The sequence below is a fragment of the Polyergus mexicanus genome, unplaced genomic scaffold (genome assembly GCF_030449975.1).
Source record: "Polyergus mexicanus isolate NDT 795.1 unplaced genomic scaffold, iyPolMexi1.0 SCAF_20, whole genome shotgun sequence".
NCBI classification, from domain to species: Eukaryota; Metazoa; Arthropoda; class Insecta; order Hymenoptera; family Formicidae; genus Polyergus; species Polyergus mexicanus.
In genome coordinates this window covers 2,143,360-2,166,837 of record NW_027223340.1, presented here as the reverse complement: position 1 = coordinate 2,166,837, position 23,478 = coordinate 2,143,360, and the positions used below count along the sequence as shown (strand labels likewise).

Here is a 23,478-nt window from a genome sequence, read left to right as displayed (position 1 = left end):
TAATTCTCGATCAGACGGTCCGAAGAGCTCTACAGCAAATTTTTCCACATACAATAATAGGAGAAGAGTACAGACAAAGATCGTAGGTGATTCAATCGAAATACATGAATTAACATAATCAGTAAATCTTAGCACAGGGTTATTTACATAGGCGTTCTTATAATAGATATATGTACATATACAGAGCGTGACGATAATTAAAGTCAAACTTAATTATTAACGCAAAAAGAAAACGCAAATTAATTTAAGAGCCAGTGTCACTTGATACTGGTAGCTGACAGATCTGCGTTATTGGTCGCTTTAGAGTGGTTTTGGCAGTACGCAATGTAACTACTCGGACATGCCCATCCGATCCCGGATGTACGTCTAATATTCGGGCAAGTTCCCATTTCGAAGGAGGTGCCAAATTATTTTTCAACAGTACCAGCTCGTTAATTTTGAGCTCCGGTTTGTTTTCTCGCCATTTACGCCTTTGTTGCAATGTATGCAAATAATCAGAAGACCAAGAACGCCAGATCTGCTCTAAAATCGCACGCACTTGCTGCCATCGAGACAGCCGATTCGAATCGATATCTAAAACAGATTCTTCAGGCGGGCTTACTAACGGGCGACCGACTAAAAAATGACCCGGAGTTAACGCGGAAAAGTCATTCGGATCATCATGTAACGCGGAAATCGGGCGGGAATTTAGGCAAGCCTCGATTTGACACAGCAGCGTAGCGAACTCGATCTGCGATAATGTTCGGGAACCAATCGCTCGTTTCAAATGAAACTTTAATCCTTTGACACCGGCTTCCCAAAGTCCGCCGAAATGCGGAGCCGAGGGAGGTATAAAATGCCATTTTACGTTATCATTAGCTATAGCGTCTTGTATTTGAGGGTCGGCGACAAGTCGCTGAAAGGTAGTGTTTAATTCGCGGTCTGCGCCTTGAAAATTAGTGCCGTTATCACTGTACATGTCGGATGGAAGACCGCGACGGCTTGCAAATCTCCGAAAGGCGGAGAGAAAACCGTTAGTAGCGTAATCATCTACGTATTCTAAATGGACGGCCTTTGTCGAGAGACAAATAAAAACGGCAACATAATATTTTTTGGATCGTTGACCGCGGCCGACTGACGGAATAATATTCATCGGCCCGGCGTAATCGACGCCTGTGTGCGAGAACGGAGCCGAAGGCGTGACGCGGGGCTGGGGGAGATTCCCCATCAGCTGTTGCGAGGTACGTGCGCGTTCGCGTACGCACTTTACACAACTACGTATAAGAGATTTTACACTGGTGCGCGCTGAAATTATCCAATAATTTTGGCGTAAAATTCTTAACATTAATTGAGTGCCTCCATGAAGAGAGGCTTTATGAGCTTGAGCTATTAATAAATCCGAAATTCGATGTTTCGGTAAAATTATAGGATGCCGTTCATCATAACTGAGTGACGAATTGTCAATCCGCCCGCCGAGGCGAATTAATTTATCTTTCCCGAGAAAGGGGTTAAGCGATAACAAAGAACTGGATCTTGGCAGTAAACTTTTATCGTTTAACGCTTGAATTTCGGATGGAAAACGACGTTGTTGCACGTAACGGAGCCAAAACAAGGAAGCTTCTTTGATTTCGGCAGCGGACAAGCACGTCGTATTCACGTTCGTATTGGTCGCGCGACATTTTAGATTATTAATAAAACGTTGCACGCGTGCCGTGACTCGAATTAACTTCTTCCATGTAGAGACTTCGTTCGGTAATTGCCACTCCAGAATATGTTGAGCATGACAAACGATCGTATTTCGCGTTTCGGTTTCGATTATCTGACGATCGGCCTCAAGTTGATCTTTTAATTTATCATGGATCGGCCACGCGGTAGAAGGGGAACGCAACCAGGCAGGGCCGGCCCACCAAAGTTCGAAATCGCTGAGTTCAGCGGGTGACAAACCTCGCGACGCGCAATCCGCTGGATTTTCTTTAGATGGGACGTGATTCCATTTAATCGACGGCAGCCGAGTTTGTACTTCCGATACACGATTCGCCACATAAGTAGTCCATCTTGATGGATGGCCTCGTAACCATGCGAGCGCGACCGAAGAATCTGTCCATCCGTACATCGGAATATGCTGCAAATTTAACGATTTTTGCACGAATTCTAGCAATCGAGTTAATAAGACTATGGCATTTAATTCTAGACGCGGCACGCTAATCGTTTTAATCGGCGCTACCTTTGATTTTGCGGTTATTAAGACTACTGAAAACTCGCTGAGCGATCGGAGAATTCTTAAATAAACGACAGCGGCGTACGCGCGATTAGACGCGTCGGCGAACCCGTGCAACTCGATAGCCAAATTTTTCGGATGCATTCCAGTCCATCGCGGAATGCGAATTTCCTTTAAATTTATGAATTCCGCACAATATTTTTTCCAGGGCTCTAACAAGTCCGCCGCGATAGGAGAATCCCAATCGAGTTTTCTTAGCCACAGTTCTTGAATCATAATTTTCGCGGTGATTATTACCGGAGAAACCCATCCCAATGGATCGAAGAATTTCGCGATAAATGATAGTATCAAACGTTTCGTATTCATATTGACCGAAGGTGACTTAATTTGAAAACGAAACGAATCTTCTCGTGGTATCCACTCAATTCCGAGCACATTAAGCGTATCGTCCTTATCGAATGTACGAGCGATAGCGAGTTCATGCTCTCCCGGAGGAATGTCTGTTAATAATTCTATAGAATTGGCAGCCCATTTGCGTAAATGAAAACCGCCTCGCGCCATCAATTTCGTAAGCTGATCGCGACTTTCCTTTAGCGACGGAACTTCATCGGCGCCAAATAGAACGTCGTCGACGTAAATAAAATCTTGTAATATTGTTTGTGCTTTTGGAAAAGAATGACCTTCGTCGATAGCTAATTGATTGATAACGCGCATGGCTAAATACGGAGCTGGAGCAGTACCGTAAGTAACTGTAAGCAATCGATAAGATTGTATCGGAGAATTAATATTAGATCGCCAAAAAATCCGCAAAAAATCGACATCGTCTCGATGAACGCGGATCTGTCGAAACATCTTTTCGATATCGGCGGTGTACACATAACGAAACTGACGCCAACGAAGGATAATTGAGGACAAATCGCGTTGTAATTTAGGCCCGGTCATTAAATGATTATTTAATGTAGAACCATTACTCGTTTTGCACGACGCGTTAAATACTACGCGAAGTTTCGTCGTGCTGCTAGACTCGCGTAGTACCGGATGATGCGGTATATACACCGCTTGGTTAAGCGTCGGATTTTCGTTGGAGACAGGTTCCATATGACCCATAGATTTATATTCATTTAAGAAAGAATGATAGGGTTTCGCGAGATCCGGATTTTTTCGTAGGCGTTGTTCTAATTTCGAATAAAGAAGCGCGGCAGTTTCGCGCGAAGATCCTATATTGAGCGGAGGGTTGGTTTTAAATGGTAACCATATTATATAGCGGCCGTCTTCGGCACGCTGATGTGTTTCGATAAAATGTTGTTCGCATTTTTTATCTTCTTCCGACAGCTGAAGTTCGGAAGAAATTTCCTCGATCTCCCAAAATTTTTGAAGGAGAGAATCAAGCGAAGGAATTGTTACGCAATTTAATGAAGTCGCGGAACCGGTAATTGAATTAGAAGTGCCGGTAGGACCGGATAATATCCATCCTAAAGCAGTAAGCTGGGCCGTCGGAGTTCCGGTCGGACCATGTTTTACCTTTTGCTTTAATAACGATCCATATAAATCTGATCCGATGAGCAGATGGATCGGATGATTGCTAAACGGATCCGGATCCGCGAGAGATAATTTCCGTAAATGCGGCCAATAATCTACAGTTTTAGTCTTTGAGCCAGCGTATGACGTAATTTTTTGATATACGAAAGCAGTCAAAGAAAAGGTTGAGGAACCTCGCCCATTACAAGACTCGAGAGTAAGAGACACCTGAGATTTCGCTACGCCACTGTATCGTTCGCCGAAACATTGTACGTGGAGGCTCGCGCGGGAACGTTTCGTGCGCATAGTTTGACACAACGATTCCGAGATAAAGCTAACAGCCGAGCCTTGATCTAACAACGCACGAACTTTAAATTTACGTCCTTCGATGGTACGAAGTATTACCCATGCGGTGGCTAGTAACACGTTCGGCGGATTTTTCAGCGGCGAATGAATCGTTTGAACGGAAGCGACGGCGGTCTCGTTCTTTATCTCAGAGGCGGCTGAGCCGCTCGGTTGAGCGTTAAGCGTTTTGTTTTCCAAAACAGAATTTTCACTAATCTTCTGTACTGGTATATTCGAGTCACGATGCAAGAGCGTATGATGTGCTCGTCGGCACAATTTACAGCGTTTTTTACTCTTGCATGAGGTCGGGAAATGGCCGACCTTTAAACAATTAAAGCAACATTTGTGTGATTTGAGAAACTGAGTTCTCTGTTCGACGGATTTACGCTTAAACTCGTCGCATAACATCAAATTATGATTGCCGGAACAATTCAAACATTTTTCGGTGGCTACATTATTCACCGAGGCCCGATTAGAGCCTTTATTTTTAGGAGACGAAGTATCGGCATTTAACTTAGAATGATCGGTTAGTCCTCGAATTCGCAGCGTCATAAACTCTCGAATTTCTTCATACGTCGGAGAGGCGGTTGATTTACCGCGTTGCAGATTCCACTCATTACGTGTGCGTGGACTAAATTTTTGCGAAACAATATAGACTAATAAGTCATCCCATTTTTCAACAGGTCTGCCTAAATTTGTTAACGCGGCTAATGACGCGGCAACGGTATCGCGTAAACCTTTGAGTTCGACAGCGGATTCCGTTTTCATAATAGGCAAATGAGCGAAAGCATGAATATGCGCATGAATAATCGCGTTTTGATTATCGTACTCTTCGATAAGTAATTTCCACGCACCATCGTAATTTGTGTCTGCAATCTTAACATGATTAATTAATACAGCGGCTTCGCCCGTGACACTGGCTTTTAAATAATGTAATTTCTGCGTATTCGACAGCGATTCTTTCGAGGCGACGAGCGATTCGAATATTCCGCGGAAGTTTTCCCATTCCGCGAAATTACCGGAAAATTTCGGCAACGGGATTCGTGGTAATTGCAATGAAACCGCACCAGACAATTCGCGAGATGAAATGTCGCTTACCGATGATGCCGCAGTCGGGTCGCACCGGGAGAATTTACCTATCACGTCTGCGAGGTAGTCCGCCGCTTCGTGGTAGACGTCCTCGGCCGCAAAGAATTCCTTCTCGGTGAAGTATTTGACTGTACGCTGTTCGTCGGCCGTTGCTATTTGCTGAAGCTGGACGTTGAGACGTTGACACCTTTCCCATAATGTCTCCAAGGCGTCCAGTCGACTCTTCGCCTTGTATTGCGTGACGTTGGCCTTGCCCATTTTCTTAAAGTTGGGGAACACTCGCTTCATCGAGCTTATTGTAATAGATTGCTCGATGAGGAGGCCCTGCAGCGAGTCCGTCATGACGGTAGGCCAATAAGATGAAACCTTTCAGCAACAATTTACCACCTTTTGGTTGTAGAGATGCTGAAGCGTGACGACTGGTCCGTCGCACGCGGATGTGCGAAGACGCACTATAATTTTTCACTTAACTGTGCAGCGCGCTAAAGCGTGCGACAACTATGTGTAACTGCGGATTATGCAGGTCGCACTCTGAGGTGCGGAGTGCTAAAGAGCACAAAGATTGCACTTAAGCTGTGCAAAGCGCTAAGAAGCACGAGATTTGCGCGGCACTGCGGATTACGCAGGACGCACTTTGAGGTGCGGAGTGCTAAAGAGCACAAAGATTGCACTTAAGCTGTGCGAAGCGCTAAGAAGCGCGAGATTTGCGCGGCACTGCGGATTACGCAGGGCGCAAATAATAATGATACGTTGTGCTTAAGAGCACAACTTTAATAATGCAAAGGAATGCAATAGTTTTCTCGCGATAGTTTTTATAAGTGCTGTTACCTTAGCGTGTCAGCGTTCTCACTCGCACTCCGCGAACTGATTACCGAATCACTATCTGTTTTTCCAAAATCCGGCTCGAAGGACCATTTAACGTAGCCGCGCCTTCGAATTACACGTCCACATTAACAGAATTTATTTGTTTCGCCGATCGGAGAGATAGGACGTAAATGACTTGAGCGGGTTTAGTTTGTTGAAAAGTGTTTATTCCTTTCGACACCAACTCCCGGACCGTCTTAGGTAATCGCACGCGACAGCAAGATATGAGCGGACACGCGAATTATCGTTTAACTATAACTTTATGAGTTTTAGGCGTTAGGTGTGCTCCCGGTGAAGGCTTGCGACGAAGTGTCTTAACGAAAAGCCCTTCTCTGCGATCCACGTACAATAGTCCTGGTCGATACGTGTACTACAAAAAACGGAATTTCGATCGTTCGATTCCGAGAGCCAATCGGCTATCGACAACGAGGTGTTTGTCAGAATCGAACGATACGAAGAAACCACAAAAACGGAATGAAAACAAAGCCTCGAACGTAACGTCTAGCTTTAGAACGTTCGAGAAGCAAAATTAATAATATAATTTATAAAACTCCTACTTTCTCGAACACATAGTCAGCGAAAATCTTCCATAATCATTTTTCAACAATGTATTTATGACAAATATGTTAATTGACAATGCACAGATTTACTCAAATGTAAACATTTGCTCAGTTTTGCTAGTATAATCAACTTTGCTTAATATGAAATTGATTAGAAGAAATCACTTCCCTTCCTTGCACTATTCCGCGATATATAAACATATTTAATAAATCAATAAATGCAAAAAATATTTGATCTTTTTTGCTTATATCATTTATTAGAAGGAGTTATATACTATTAAAATGTATGCGTTTATTCAAGAGAATGGACTTGTGTCATATCCATATTAAATGTATGAATAAGAAACAAGTCCACCTTCGTAATAAAAACAATTTCCTTCCTATTGCTTTCTATATTTTGATATTTATTCAGTTATATTATTATTATGGATTATACGGTTTGTATAGAGTTTAATTTCTGTATTAAAATTATCTATAAAAATAAGATAGATAAGTGCTTGATACTTAAGATCATTTATAATTTTGTATTCAATACTTATATTCAATATGGTATAAGTTTTGTAAATATGTATTGTTTATATAATTCCCTTTCAAAAAAAATTTCCTTTCTATTGAATAAATTAAAAAAAAATCGCATCCATATAAATACTGCATAATGTAGTATTTTATATTTTGCAGGAAAAATGTTAAATTTTAAATTTTTACAAAAAGCAATGAGATCCCACAAAAAAACCTCACAAAGGTAAAAAAAAATACGCCAAATATATAAAAAATCCCAACTTGTATGTAAAAAAGTTTGATATTTATCCTTAAAAAATAACTTAAAAAAAATTTTTCCTTGAAAAATAATTTTCATAAATAATAAAAAACTAAAAAATGCTTTTCCTCTAAAAAATAACTCTAAAAGATAAAAACCTTTAAAAGATCAAAAATCAAAACTAAATCTGAAATCAAGTTAACTAGCCAAGTACATAGAAACAGTTCAGTTTGTAATTTGAAATAATATTTGTTTGATAAAATCAGTCTTGCATTTATAGCAGAAATATTATAGATTTTCTCGAAAAAATTTAAATGCGCTTTATTTTTATAGAATTACGTGGTTATGTCCCCCCTTCCCAAATAAATATTATATATAATATATAAAATAGCACCATTATATTGCGGATTTTATTACAAATGGTACATCATAAAAGTGCTTAACTCTTAATGTAATAACGTCGTTCACATCGATTAATTTCGAGTTTAAAAGTGCCCCCTGCTAAACTGATCGAGTTGTTTTGAAATTAATCATAAGCTTTACCAGATAGGCCTGTAACGAAAAAGTTTAAAATTAAAGTGACATACAAATGCTTGGCGTGCCCGATCTGAAATAAAAATTTCCAAAAGATTATCAGAAATCATTATCAATGTTAATTATCAGAAATCATTATCAATATATTAATAAAAATAAATGACTTATAATGCGACTCGGGCACGCCAAGCTTTTTTATGTCACTTTAATTTTAATCTTTTTCGTTACAGGTCTGGTAAAGCTTATGATTAATTTCAACAAAACTCGATCAGTTTGGCCGGGGGCACTTTTAAACTCGAAATTAATCGATGTGAACGACGTTATTGCATTAAGAGTTAAGTACTTTTATGATGTACCATTTGTAATAAAATCCGCAATATAATTGTGCTAGTTTATATATTATATATAATATTTATTTGGGAGGGGGGGGGGGGACATAACAACATAATTCTATAAAAAAAGCGCATTTAAATTTTCTCGAGAAAATCTATAATATTTCTATAAATGCAAGACTGATTTTATCAAACAAATATTATTTCAAATTACAAACTAAACTGTTTCTATGTACTTGGCTAGTTAACTTGATTTCATATTTAGTTTTGATTTTTGATTTTTATCTTTTAGAGTTACTTTTTACAGGAAAAGCATTTTTTAGTTTTTTATTATTTATGAAAATTATTTTTCAAGGAAAAAATTTTTTTATAGTTATTTTTTAAGGATAGATATCAAACTTTTTTTACGTACAAGTTGGGATTTTTTTATATACTTGGCGTATTTTTTTTTACTTATTATTTAACAGTAAAGAAACAGTTGAGTCTGTGTGTATTAAGACATATATTACTATCAAATGAGAAACTTTGACTAAATTTCTTATCTTTATTTATATCACAACTGTTTATTTTACTTGTTTGTTTACTTCTATTGATATTGCCTAAAATATTATTTTAGTAATATACTCTATGTCTTCCTTTTTGGCTAAACCAATTTCTAACATGTTACTACTCAATTTTATATTATTTTTAAAATCTTATATGTAAAAATTTAATACAAATTTTTTCTATTGTACTTGATCACTGTTAGCCACAATGAATAAATAAAACTCATTCAAAAATTATAAAATTTAATCAATTTATATGTTTGTATGATTTTTATTACGGTTTTTGTATTAATAGTGCATTATATTTATAATATCTCTTTTCTTTCTAATAATCCAGATGCAGCACAATATTTGAGTTTTGCATCTATGAGATGTAGCATGCATCGTGAACGTATAAAAAACCGGCCGTCCGTACCTGAGACTTTGGCATCATTATATGATATTTTAATACACTCTAGCATTATGCAAAATATCTATATAGAAAACATAATTACAACGGATGGGAAAACTGCAATTATTTTATCAACTGATTATTTACTACAAGCATTATCTTCTACTACTGAAATCTATGTGGATGGAACTTTTTCTGTAAGTATAACTGCCTCTTTTTGTAATTAAGAAATTCTATATGAATTTTTATAAAATGTTGTAACAATACGCCAAGATTGTGGTAACATATAGAGCAATATTGAGTCTAATTATAAAAATTATTTTATGTATCTTTTTTAAGGTTCTCCCACGCAAGCCTCATATTGCGCAACTTTATTCTGTACATATACGATACATGGATACGGTCAGATATTTATTTAAATCATTCAGTTTTTTTAAGCATCAGAAATGGATAACGAAAATAAATAATTTAATCTTTTCAGGGTATTGCAACATTATTCGTATTATGTGATACACGTACAACAACTTTGTATAATGCTTTGTGGAACAAAATTACACAACTGATACCACAACTTGAACAAAATATTAAGTTCGTTATGAGCGATTTTGAACTGGCTGCAGTAAAATCATTAAATAAGAAGTTTCCTAGAGCTAACTTAACTGGATGTTGGTTCCATTTCAATCAGGTATAAATAATCATTCTTTAGATACATATAACCATTCATTAATATAATAGTATATTAGACGTGCGCGCGCGCGCGCGTGTATAAGCGAAGCATGTGGCATAGTAAACAGAGTACTGGGCTACAAAACCGAATTTTTCTAGTTCAATTCCCGACAGAACTAGACAACTTTTAAAAAGCTTTTTTCTCTTCTTCGATGGAATAGCAAGGCAAATAGAATAGTTCTTGGCCATTATCTTATAACGCCGTTCGAAATCGGCGTTAAATTGTAGATCCCGTAAACCTGTATATCATAAGTATACGATGTGTGAGAACCGGAAGGCATAGAAGAACGCTATAAATCTGTACATATACTGGGTGGCCCATTTTAATCCATCCAGTCAAATATCTCAAAAACCAAGCCCGGAAGAGAAAAAAGTTTCAAACAAAAGTTGTGTGCCTTCAAGGGGGCCATAAGATGGTGACAATGATTTGACCTTGGAGAATCATTTGAAGGTCATGTCAACTTTAAAATCTTAAATAGAAACCCCCATTTTTTATTTAGTATTCTTGTAGCTGACATCGAGAGCTTTCCAAAACACTATAATAAAGTATTTTTTCATTAAGTACTTTTTTAGTTATTTTATATTTTAATCTGACATATTTTGATATAAAAAATAAAATATTTCGTAAAATATTCAGTTTTCGATAATTTTACCGTAATGCTTCTATGTACAGAATAATAAGACAAATTAATTAGTGCAAAAAAAACAAATAATTGTTTAAAAAAATACATTGTAAATAATTTTCTTAAAAACAATTTTTTTTTTATACTAATTGATTTGTCTCATTATTCTGTACATAGAAGTATTACGGTAAGATTATCAAAAACTAAATATTTTACGAGATATTTAATTTTTTATATCAAAATATGTCAGATTAAAATATAAAATAACTCAAAAAGTACTTAATAAAAAAATACTTTCTTATAGTGTTTTGGAAAGTTTACGATGTCAGCTACAAGAATACTAAATAAAAATGGGGGTTTTCATTTAAGATTTTAAAGTTGACCTTTACATGACCTTCAAATGATTTTCCAAGGTCAAATCATTGTCACCATCTTATGGCCCCCTTGAAGCCACACAACTTTTGTTTGAAACATTTTTCTCTTCCGGGCTTGGTTTTTGAGATATTCGACTAGATGGATTAAAATGGGCCACCCAGTATATATACATACACTGTCGAACAATTAAGTTTCGAGTCTCGCTTCGCATTTCCGAATGTTTGATTCGTTTGTGTTGCCATTGTAGGAGGTTATTCACAACTCAATAATCAACACGTGGTGCAAGTTTTAAATTATTTGGTTCAATAGTTAATGAGATACAGTTACGCAAAATTGTGTTTAAAAATCGGTGTAATGGAAGGAACGCTTGACAACGCGCTAACATTAAATTCTGCGTTAAACTGCTATTCCATCGAAGAAGAGAAAGAAGCTTTTTAAAAGTAAAATATATACATTATATTATACAGGGTAGGAAAAAGTCCCGGACCCCTGAAATATCTCGGAAGGAGTGAGATATAGAAAAAAATGTTAAATACAAAAGTAGTAGGGTTCAATGTGGGGCACTTGATGGTAATCTTGATCTTGATCTTGAGGTCAAATTTAGAAGTCATTTCAAGGTCAACTTTATTTTTTTTTAATGAAACCCCTTATTTTTTATTGTATATTCTTATAACTCTTCTTAAGACTTTTTCAAAACGCTATTTGTATAACACAATTGGTATAAAAAAAATAATTATTTTTAAGAAAATATACTTACATACAAAGTTTTTTTTAAACAATTATTTGTTTTTTTAAACAATTGATTTGTCTCATTATTCTGTACATAAAAGTATTATGGTAAAATTATCGAAAACTAAATATTTTACGAGATATTTTATTTTTTATATCAAGATGTGTCAGATTAAGATATAAAATAACTCGAAAAATACTTAATGAAAAAATATTTTATTATAGTGTTTTAAAAAGCTCTCAAGATAAACTACAAGAATAATCAATGAAAAATAGGGGTTCCCGTTTAAAGTGAAATTTTGTTAAAAAATATATAAAAAATTCTCAGAAACTTATTTGACCTGTTATTTTCAATTTTAAGTTCAAAATATTTTTTTTATCATGTATGTCATGTACAATTGATTTTTTTGCAAAAATTCTATAAATAACATAAAAAAAGTAAACTGATAGCAATATCTTTCACAAGAAAATTTTTATTTTTTGTATAAAAAGGTAAATATAAATATAGATTACATTACTGATTATTAAATAAAATAAGTTTAGTAAATTTAGTTTGGAGATAGTTATCTTTTTGTGATATTTTCTTGGCTTCGTGAAATAATCTTATATTAATATATAATTCTGTTATACATATATTTACATAATTGAGTGCGATGATTATCTAATATATTCTGCGTAAGTACATGATTATCCATCGTTTCATTTGAAAATGGAATACCTATTTTATTAAAAATCTTATTAAGTAACGTATTTTTACTATCAATTTTTAAATTGATTTAAACGTTCTCTAATTATTTTTTCTGATATGCGACAAATTAAACAAACATTCTTTAACGGTATTAAATAAGGTCATCAATTTGTAATCATAGACAATATTGGTATTTGAGTACCTATTAATTGACCTTCATTTATATTGCAATTAACAATTTGAAAGTTTGTGAGATATGAATCTTGCAATATATTGAACAACGTTATCGACATATGGGGTCAAATCCCATAGCGATTTTACATATTATTGATCAAAATTAATTGTTTTATTCAATCTTTCTAGATTTCCAATGAGATATTTGAAGTTTTTTAAGTGAGATGTAATGTGCCAAATTTTTATTTCATCAAATAGACAATTACCATTTTTAAGTTCGCGTAGCTCATGATGAATTAACAAACGCCTATAAACACTTTCAATTTGTAAAGCACTTGGATTATTTGAATCCTCCACGGATTATTGCACTAAAGAAAGTTTCTAAATAGTCTTGAGACAATTTATATGTTAATAAATATGGCAGTTGTAAAGTCTTTAATTTTTTAAATAATGGAAACTTAAACAAATAATACCAAGAAAAACCAGTTTTATGATGAATATTTGAAATAGGTATACCATTTTTAACACATAATGAATTAATATATTCTTCAAACTTATCAGTGTGCATTTGTAAAATCAAATAGTTATTTTTCGTTAAAGGAGCATTGAATTCGTTTTGAAATCTATTTTTGCAGTTTAATATCTCACCAATATTATTAAATTGTAAACAAAAATAAGCTTTCTCGAAACAATTTTTTAACTTAGCTCTTACATTTTCATGAGGTAAATTCATCAAAAAAATAAATTTATAGACACTTTCGTTGAGGGTTTGCATTGCTAATCACATATTTATTCTATTATTTTAATAATTGATATGTTTGTTGGTTATTTTATTTCCTGCTCTTAAACTCTCATCATTTTAAGATTTCTGTAATTTTTTAATATGATCTCATTCAATCATTTTCCTACTTCGGGTTTTTAATATTTTTTTATCTTCTAATATATTCCTCATTAATTTTATCATGTGATAAAAATAAAAAAAAACAAAACGTTTTTTTTTCTTTTATTATTGGATTAATGAAATAAGGCTTAAATTTAAGTCCACAATAAAAATTAGCTCTTAAGATGGTACACATATTTATATTTGAAGAAGCACCATCGAAAGTTATTGAGTAAACTTCGCATTTATTGTCGTGCAACTTCCTTTTTATTATATTTGACGATTTATTTTCTTTATAAATGATCGATGTTATTGGATTTAGAACAGCTATTGAAGAGATTGCTCCAAAATTTAATCTTATTTTTTTATTGATTCTTTTGACATCTTTAGGATCGAAATGAACAAATGCAAATATGCAAAACATCATCTATTTCACTTCATCCGCAAGCATTCAACCACTTGAATGTATGCATATTCTGGACATTTTTTGGAAATCTTTAAACAATTATCAATTTTTACTTGTCAATAATATATATTTGTAGGAAAAAATAGAGAAATAGATTAAATTAATTAGTGAAACAAAAAGAAAGACTATACAAATTTTTTAATTTTCATAAATCTAAAAAATTCTTACGTGTATGTATACATATATATATCGAAAAAAACAAAAAATTTCTCATATACGTACACACGTGTGTGTATTTATATGTATGTACGCGCGCGCGCACACACATGTACATTATATAGAGTTTAATAGAGTTCTTTTTTAGTATAGAAAAACAAATCCACAAAATGACATTTATGAACGATTCAGCATACTTGTAAAATTGTCGAAACACTTCTCTTTTATTCGAACAATCAATAAATAGTTCCAACATTGACGTCGAATCTTTTTTTTTAATCTATCTTTTCTCATGATTTTGTCAATGTTAATTTTACAACTACTTATGTTCAAGTAAAAAAAAAGGTTCAGACAATTTTACAAATGTGCTGAATCGATAACTTTGACAAAAACACATTAGTCTCTTGATTGATCATAGTCGTAACAAATATGAAAAATTTTATTATATTAAATTAAATTTTTTTATTTTAGGCTGTACTGCGTAAATGGGCAAAATTACGCCTTTCAAATATTCCAAAAATGGTACTTTCAATGACTATGACATTGCCTTTGTTACCACCAGATATGTTTCAAGAAGCTTTATTAATAATACAAACTGAAGCTGACCTACTTTCTACTGAATATCCAGATATTTTACAATTCATATCATATCTGAGACTTACCTGGTCAAATATGGCATCGAAAATTAGTACTTATCGTTGTCCTGTACGTACTAACAACATAGTAGAAAGTTTTCATAATATTGCAATGCAAAAATTAGGAACGAGGAATATTAACGTTTGGACGTTTTTAGGTAATATTTATATTAAAATATTTTCTATTAAGAAATTCTATAATACGTACGCGATTATACTCATGCACATATTATATGAAATAAGCAAATTAAATATTTTACAATGTACAGTATTATACAGGGTGTCCTAAAAATAACGGACTTCCTCTTAATGGCAGATTTCTTAGAACATTCCAAGACGAAAATCCTAATACAAAAATGTCGAGGCTATAATAGTTTTTAAACGGGAAGCGATTATATTTTACGAATGACAGGGCTGAGATTTCGCGCGTTCAGGTACAGCGAAATAACAAGGAGAAAAAAGGCGCTTCATTCAGAGCACTTTTTTCACTTGTTATTTCGTCGTGCCTGAGCGCGCGAAATCTCAGCGCTGTCATTCGTAAAATATAATCGCTTCCCGTTTAAAAACTATTATAGCCTCGATATTTTTGTATTAGGATTTTCGTCTTGAAATGTTCTAAGGAATCTGCCATTAAGAGGAAGTCCGTTATTTTTAGGACACCCTGTATACGTGACACTGGTCTATGGTTAAAGCATTTTTATCATAAAGCACGTGTCACACATGTGCGATATGTTATATTTGACGTACAAATGTGGCTTTAATTTCAAAATTAAACGTAGCATTTTTCCACATTTAGAAACGAGATTTTTCTTTTCTTTAGAACGACGGCTTTTACTACTGAGTTATCCATTACGATATACTCTCTTTCTTCTTGTATCATTGTTAATAAGTTATATGTTTTTTTAATTCGTTTTATATCTTAACATTATTCTATCTCCTTTTTCTAGATAAATTGTCACATTTAATTACTGATCAAGAATTAGATTTACGTCGATTAAACAATGGTGTTCGACCTCGACGACTTCGCACAAGGGCAAATAGAGAATTTGATTCTAAAATTATAAATGCACAAAAGGATCTTGTTAATCAAAGGTATCTTTTATTGTTTGGTAATTATTTATGTATCGAATTGAGTAATAAATAATTATATGTTGAAACTTTAATTTTCTTAAGATTGTCATTGAAAGAATTTTTATTAATGTTTACCACGAACAATAATATATTTCAAATGGAACAATTGGCATCATTGGAAGGTAAATATACTACATCTACAATATAACATACTTATGATCAGATATATATTATAGTGTTACAATTTTTGATATTTAAAACAAAATAAAATTATTTATTACCACGACAGACCTATTTCGAAAATGCATATAATTGTTTTTTTTTTCAGATGCTACATTAACAAATGATGAACATATTGCAGACATGGAGTTGTTCTCGGATAATTTGAACGAAATCTTCCAGACAAGTAAATATTATTGCCTTATCTATTTTCCTTATATTTCAGAATATATTTATCAAATCCATTCAAATTTCTTTAATACTTTACCAAAAAAAATATCCAACGCTTTGCTAAATTTTTGAAATTATATTATATATATACATTAATATAATTAAAAATATAAACAGCAAATTAATAAAAAATTTTAATTTTATAATAATTTTATAGTGCACACTTATCTTAAAAGATTATTTTATTTGTTTCAGGAAGGCAAAATATCAAACGCAGATCTCGATCCACACATAGAAATTTACATAATCAACACGTACAAAGAGAGATACAGAATGTATCTGGAACGATTCCAAGTAATAAAAGTATTTTATCAAAATAATTTATAATAATAATTCATAATAATAATCATTTTACAAATATCTGGAAACTTTTCTTCAAACCTTAAAACATTGTTCACAATTCTTGTATATATATTGTTCATACTTTTACATAATAAATATTTGAATAAAAAAGTGTAAAAATTATTTGTTTTCAGATAATGATAGACAAAACTCTTCAGATATACAGACAATAGCACACGAGCAACCTCAAACAAATATTACTTCTAATTCAGACAATAATTTTACTGAAATACCAAGTAACTTGCAGTTTACATAGCAGTTCAAGTTTTTTTTTTAAGATAGATTCAAATTAATTTCGATCCGTATATACAATATTATTAATTTTCCTCATTTCCCTACAGATGATGAATCGATATACGAGGTGCCGGAAGATGAATATTTATATTTAATTGACAATAATGCCTCTTCAGAAGACCTTCCGTTCCATATTGTGAATTGGAATCTGGAGGATAATCAAACTACTTCAGAAGAAAAATCTTCCATAGACGTTTGTACGGTGTGTCTTGTTAACGAGCGCACACACGTCTTCATACCCTGCGGTCATCTCGCTTGTTGCTCCCCATGTATCGAACGTTTCGAAGCCAATCGATGTCCGATATGCAATGTAATATATGAAAACTATGTAAGAGTCAGAAAACCATAAAATATGATTCAAACATATCTTTACGTAAAAACAGACTTAAGTCTAAGAGTTAAAAAAACGCCGTATATTACTTTATGAGGAAAAAATTATTTTGTGATAGACATAGAGTGAGATGCAATTTTATTTACTTTCGAAAGATATTTTGATATTTATATAATTTAGTTACGCGTCTTCTTACGGGCGGAGTTAATAACTTAGTTTAATAACTAGTTAAAAACTGCGATGTCAATGGCATTAAAATGAGTTACAAATATGTCAATAAGTTTAAAATGTAACAATATGAATTTGGAAATTGGTCGATTCTTGATTGGTCGATTGGTGGGTAATTCTTCCGATCTTATGTAACAAAAATGATGACAAACGGTTAACGTGATATTAACCAGATGTATAAACATATTGTCGTACCTGAATGTCATTGTGAACATGATGCGTATAATTTATTATATCCGATTGTTTTTGACAATTAGCTACAAGCATTTTCGTAACGTTACATTTTTTATTTTTTTTCTGTTTGTCTTAGAGTAAACGTTTGTATTTTTTAAAAGACGTATGATTATAGAAATTGCAGCTTTTACATTTATTCTAAGTCAAAAGATACTATTTATATAACATATAGAGATTAAATTTGTGTAAATGTATGTTGTGCCAAAGATATTTTAACTTTTTTTCTTATAATATTGTTACATATTATATCGAACGTTGTGATTTTATTTTGTATTTTTATAAAGTATTGATATAAACATCGTAAAACATTGTTTTATCGTATCGTATAAACATTTAATACTGATACACCAGTATTATCTAAATAAACGTAAGTAGAAAACGCGATATCAATCAAATGTAAATGTATCTGAATGTCATTGCTATAATGATGCGTATTATTTGTTTTGTCCGACCGTTTCGAACATTTTGCTACAAGTTGATTGATAACAACAAATTTTTCATTTGTTTCCTGTTCATGTTTTAGAGTAATCGTTTGTATCTTTCAAAATACATACTATTATAGTAATTATAGTTTTTCCAATTACTTTAAGTCATTACATATGATTCAATTAACATATAGAGATTTTACTTTGTACAAATAATGTATGTGGTGCCGAAAATACTTTAATTCTTTTTTAAACTATTTCAATTATAATGCCAAGCGCTCTACGAATGTTACATTTTTTTTTAATGGTGGTATAAATATCGTAAAATATTCATTCTTTATAACATCTAAATATGTAATACCAATGCTGTTATCCGTAAAACAGTTACAAAATAAAAGTTGGTCAAGAATAACACATCTTTTCTATCGAATGAATAAAACTATATAATGTCTTTTTATGTCCCGATAAATTTTTTACACCCATCCTTATACCCAAATTATATCATCTTTTATCTGTCTCTTCACAATATGATATCCAAAAAGCGAAAGGCTAAACGAAGTGCTAAAAGCAATGTAAAATTAATGACATCAGTATCTTTCAATTAGAGAGATATATAAGTATGAATATATTTTATTTTGACAGATATTATAACCTTCAAATGTATCTCCTTTTCACGATTTCATATTTTACATAGATTTACCAGTATATCCTTACGGAAAAATACACTAAACGTTGATGGTTAACAATCAAATTTGAGTGTTAACACTCAAATTTGTGAATAAGTTGAGTGTTTGTCATCAAAGTTGAAGGTTAACATTTAAATTTAAGTGTAGATTGAGTGTTAACCATCAAAGTATGATATAAATTGTGGTTTAACTTTCAATGATGAGTATAGGTTAAAGGTTGACCCTCATCGTAGGGTGTTGTTTGGTGTTAACCTTCAATGTTTAGTGTCGATTTGATCAGTGTTATGATAATTCCCTCATCGTTGGGTGTCGTTTAGGTATTTTCCAGCAAGGTAGACAGATGACACATAGTGTACACAATATCACATGAGTGGCTGTCAAATGAAGAAATTTAAAATTCCATTTGATAGCCAATCGTGTGATACTGTGTATTAACACTGTTTCATCTGCTTTGTTGGAAAACACCCATTGTGTTAATTTTCTTTAAGTATCGATTGACGGCCGTCATTGATGTCGAATATCGATTAGTAGCTGATGTATATATAATTGCACATAATTGACTAATACAATAATTGTAATAATATATAATACAAAATAAAACTAAAACCTAACAAGTAATAACTTTAAATTTATTTAATAATTTTTAATAAATATTTATATTAATTTTTAACATACCCATAATTAAAATTGAGATTTGAATGTTATTAATTTGTAAATACTAATTGTAAATATAATTATATTAATTATAATTAATTATATTATATTTCGGAAGGATTATAATATTATTATTATATGAATTGAGGGTAATTTTTGAACAAATAATAAATACAGAATTAGTTGCTTCTACTGACGAATTCATGTTATTTATTATGTATATTTTATACATATTTTGTAAATTTCACACTTTTTTTAAATAATAGCTTTGTGCAATATTTTTAAATAATATAAACATTACAATATAAGCATACATATATATATTTGATGCCGTTCGTGTGTACGGCAACTAATTTGCTTATTCGCAAGGAGTGGTTTTGGAATTGACGACTCGTAAGTGGAGTGACTAGTGTTATTTATTTGATTGCCAATCTACAGTGTTCTACGTCTTATTTTTGGTGGCCCTGAAAAGGGCCTGTTTGTTGGAGCCCTTACAAGAGCTGGTTATCGCGGTAGCCTTTCTCTCCACGTGATGGATGGTGTGGAGCGAGTTTGTTGCAGCGGTCCCCACTGTTCGTACCGCGCGGTCTTCGATGGCCTTCGATGCCCTGTGGACGAGGCCTTAGGCTGAGTGCTCGGTGCTCGTGAGCTCGGCTTAAGTTCGTGCTGCGGCGTCTTCCGACTCCTCGTGGATGAGGCCTTAGGTCGAGGACTTGGTTGCCGTGAACTCGGCTTAAGTTCAGTGGTTGTCGCTGTCGATCGTGCGGTGTCTTCCGGATCCGTCTGCGTGCTGGAAACGCGGGTGGTAGGTTCCCAGTCGCTGTCTGACTGTGATGCCTGATCGACTCTGGAAGGCGGCGCTGCTTGGACGCCTCGATGTACTCGGCTTGGTGGTAGCGTCTGCGTCTCCCGTGTCACCGATCGTGTTGGTGAAGCGGGGAGCGGCGATAACAGCGGTGGTGCTGTCCAGGCTTCCCTGGGTGACGTGTAGCGTCTCAAGCGTATGTCCCACGTCTTGAGGAAGAACCGTGTGGGCCGCGTTAGTCGAGGCGGCTCCAAGTCCAGCGGGATTAGCCTCCAAGGACGTAGGCTCCACCCTACGTGTCTCTCCTTTGGAAGCGGCTCCGGCGACTGTCGACTCTCGGTTCCTCCTGTCCGCTCGTTGCCCGGTGATTTGGGCGGCGGTATGGACCGTGGAAGGCTGCGTTGTGTTTTTGCCCTCGGTGTCAGTCTCCTGTGGACAAATGCTTGGCGGCGGATTCCTCCGCTCTATACGTGTCTTTTTGCTTCGGGATATGCTCTCCGTCAGCTGAGCGACGACTCTGCGTCTGGGCCTCCTGCGCGGCCTTATAAACCCCACTCAACGGATCCCACTTACTGGTAGCGGCTCGCGATGGTCGCCGCGTCGCGGTGAGCTCTTGCTGCTCGTTTTGTTCCTGCGCGCGAGCTCCGCGTGCCCTGCGCGTCGTCGCCCTGGTCGTTTCGATCTTGTGGTGGTTCATCGAACCGCCACAGGACCCCCCTGGTTGATTTAGAGCCCTCCTATTGTGGTGCGAATCGGACTGGTAGTCGTATTTGTCGTCCACTTCTTGTTCGTGTGGCTTCTGGGATGGCTTCCTTTGTTGTCTCAGTGCTGGGGTTCTCAGCTGTTGTGTGGTCTGTTAGAGTATAGGCTGGTTTTAGCCGGTCTATGGAGACGTTCACTGTCTTCCCTCTGATTCGTAGCTTGAATGTTTTGTCGCCCCTGTTGAGTACTTCGTACGGCCCGTCGTAGGGTTGCTGTAGTGCCCCTGCAGGTGCGTCATGTCGTACGAATACTCTTGGCGTGCTGTTCATGTCCTTAAATACGAACGTATTTGTCTGTCCGTGTCGCTTAAGCTGTGGTCGCAACTTTTGCATTACTCTTCGTAATTGCTCGGCGAAGTCGCTTTGGTCTGTTTGTGGTGTCCTTCCTTGGTCTTGCAGGAATTGTCCGGGTAGGCGGATTGGTTCCCCGAAGACTAATTCTGCTGCTGTGGCGTTCAGGTCTTCTTTGTGTGCTGCCCGTATGCCCATTAGCACCATTGCAAGTACCTCGGTCCATGCATCTGTTTGGTGGCACTTTATTGCTGCTTTGAGCTGTCGATGGAAGCGTTCGACCATCCCGTTTGCTGCCGGGTGATACGCCGTTGTTCGGAGATGTGCTGATCCTGTTAGCTGTGCAAGGCGTCGGAAGAGATCGGCTTCAAATTGTCGACCTTGGTCCGTTGTGATCCTTGCTGGTGTCCCGTATCGTGTGATCCATTCTTTGAACAGATATTTCGCGATTGTTTCTGCCGTGATGTCCGGTATTGGTGTAGCTTCTGGCCACCGTGTGTACCGGTCTACGATCGTGAGGCAGTATTTGTATCCATTCGATGGTGGTAGCGGTCCGACTATGTCCATATGTATGTGTTCGAACCGTGCTGTTGGTTTCTGGAACGTTCCTAGTGGTGCCGTGTTGTGTCTTGTTATCTTTGCTCGTTGACACTGCACGCAGATTTTTGTCCATATGTTGCAATCTTTTTGGATTTGGGGCCAGACGTATCGTTGCGAGATCAATTTTGCCGATGCTTTAGTTCCCGGATGTGCTAAGCCATGCAGGGCCTGGAAGACCTGCCTTCTTAGTGGTTTAGGCACGTATGGGCGTGTTATCGGTGTGGCTGTGTCGCAATAGATGTCTGTCGCAGTGCCAGGAATCCGTATCTTGGTTAGTTTCAGTCCCTGATTGTTGGCTAGAATTATTTGCAACTCTTCGTCGTCTTTCTGTGCTGTTGCTAATTCTTCGTTTCCGACCGTTTTGTGTATCTCCTCTACTCTTGATAGTGCATCCGCTACTGTGTTGTCTTTGCCGGATACATGTCGGATATCGGTGGAGAATTGTCCTATGTACTCGAGGTGGCGAGCCTGTCGTGGAGAGCTGCGCAGTGGATCTTGGTTGAAGGCGTATACGATGGGTTTATGGTCGGTGTAGATTGTAAACTGTCTTCCTTCTACCATGTGTCTGAAATGTTTAATTGCCGTGTACACTGCCAATAGCTCTCGATCGTATGGGCTGTATTTTGTTTGCGCTTGGTTGAGTTTTTTGCTCAGAAATGCCAACGGTTGCCATCCTTCTTGTGTCCGTTGCTGTAGTACCGCTCCTATTGCTGTATCCGATGCGTCGGTTGCCAGCGCTAGCTCTGCTGACGGGTCCGGATGTATCAGAAGAGTGGCTCTAGCGAGGCTATTCTTGCAGTTGTCGAATGCCTGTTCCAACTCATTTGTCCATATGATCGGAATTTTTCCTTTCATTTTTGGACCTTTGAGTACGTCGTTTAACGTGGCCTGGTCCTTTGCGGCCCCTGGGATGAATCGCCGGTAGAAATTAATTGTTCCCAGGAATTGTCGTAGTTGTTTGACGTTGGTTGGTTTCGGGAAACTTTGTATGGCTTCTACTTTTTCCGGTAAAGGTCTTGTTCCTTTTTCCGAAACGAGATAGCCGAGGAATTTTACTTCGTTGTCCCCAAAGATGCATTTGCTCGTGTTTATTTGGATGCCATATGCGTCTAGCCTTGTGAAGAGTTGTCGTAGGTGCTCTTCGTGTTCCTCTTGCGTGGCTGATGCTATGAGTATGTCATCTATATAAGCGTAGCAAAAATCCAACCCGTGTAACACTTCGTTTATGAAGCGTTGAAATGTCTGCGCTGCATTTCGTAGGCCGAACGGCATGAATACGAATTCGAACAATCCAAACGGTGTTGTTATCGCTGTTTTTGCTATGTCCATCGGGTGTGCGGGTATTTGGTTGTATGCCCGCACAAGATCGATGGTCGTGAAGATTTTCTTGTTATGTAATGTTTGTGCGAAGTCCTCGATATGCGGTATTGGATATCGGTCCGGCGTTGTTCTTGCATTGAGCCTTCGGTAATCCCCGCATGGTCTCCATGCATTACTTTTCTTGGGAACCATGTGTAGTGGTGCTGCCCATGGACTTTTCGATGGTCGTATGATTCCTTCTTGTAACAGCAGGTCGAATTCTGCTTTTGCGGCTTGCAGTTTGTCCGGTGCTAGTCTGCGTGGACGGCATGCTTCGGGTTGTCCTGTTGTTGTTTTTATATAATGCCTTGTGGTATGTTTTGCCGTCTTTCTCATTCCCGTTGGTTGTGTTATGCTCGGGAA

The 23,478-nt window shown here is 35.8% G+C and overlaps 2 protein-coding genes across 2 annotated transcripts; one reads left to right on the top strand and one right to left on the bottom strand.

The window, feature by feature from the left end:
- Positions 1 to 244: 244 nt before the first annotated feature.
- Positions 245 to 5,491, bottom strand: LOC138941648 (uncharacterized). The gene has a single exon (XM_070311490.1). The coding sequence runs from the start codon at positions 5,489 to 5,491 to the stop codon at positions 245 to 247; it is 5,247 nt and encodes a 1,748-aa protein (XP_070167591.1).
- A 3,583-nt stretch (positions 5,492 to 9,074) lies between these two features.
- Positions 9,075 to 17,144, top strand: LOC138941647 (uncharacterized). Its single transcript, XM_070311489.1, has 9 exons — positions 9,075 to 9,329; positions 9,472 to 9,534; positions 9,614 to 9,817; positions 14,421 to 14,742; positions 15,532 to 15,676; positions 15,758 to 15,837; positions 15,984 to 16,061; positions 16,621 to 16,683; positions 16,789 to 17,144. Exons 1-9 carry the CDS (start codon positions 9,108 to 9,110, stop codon positions 17,088 to 17,090), a joined length of 1,479 nt encoding a protein of 492 aa, XP_070167590.1. The 5' UTR covers positions 9,075 to 9,107; the 3' UTR covers positions 17,091 to 17,144.
- Positions 17,145 to 23,478: the final 6,334 nt, after the last annotated feature.

Bases quoted from the DNA above. Each gene is read 5' to 3' on its own strand.
- LOC138941647 (XM_070311489.1), top strand. From the start codon at position 9,108: ATGAGATGTAGCATGCATCGTGAACGTATAAAAAACCGGCCGTCCGTA. The intron at 9,535-9,613 runs GTCAGATATTTA...TAATCTTTTCAG, and splicing joins ATATACGATACATGGATACG to GGTATTGCAACATTATTCGT. The intron at 16,062-16,620 runs GTAAATATTATT...TACAGACAATAG, and splicing joins GAACGAAATCTTCCAGACAA to CACACGAGCAACCTCAAACA.
- LOC138941648 (XM_070311490.1), bottom strand. From the start codon at position 5,491: ATGACGGACTCGCTGCAGGGCCTCCTCATCGAGCAATCTATTACAATA.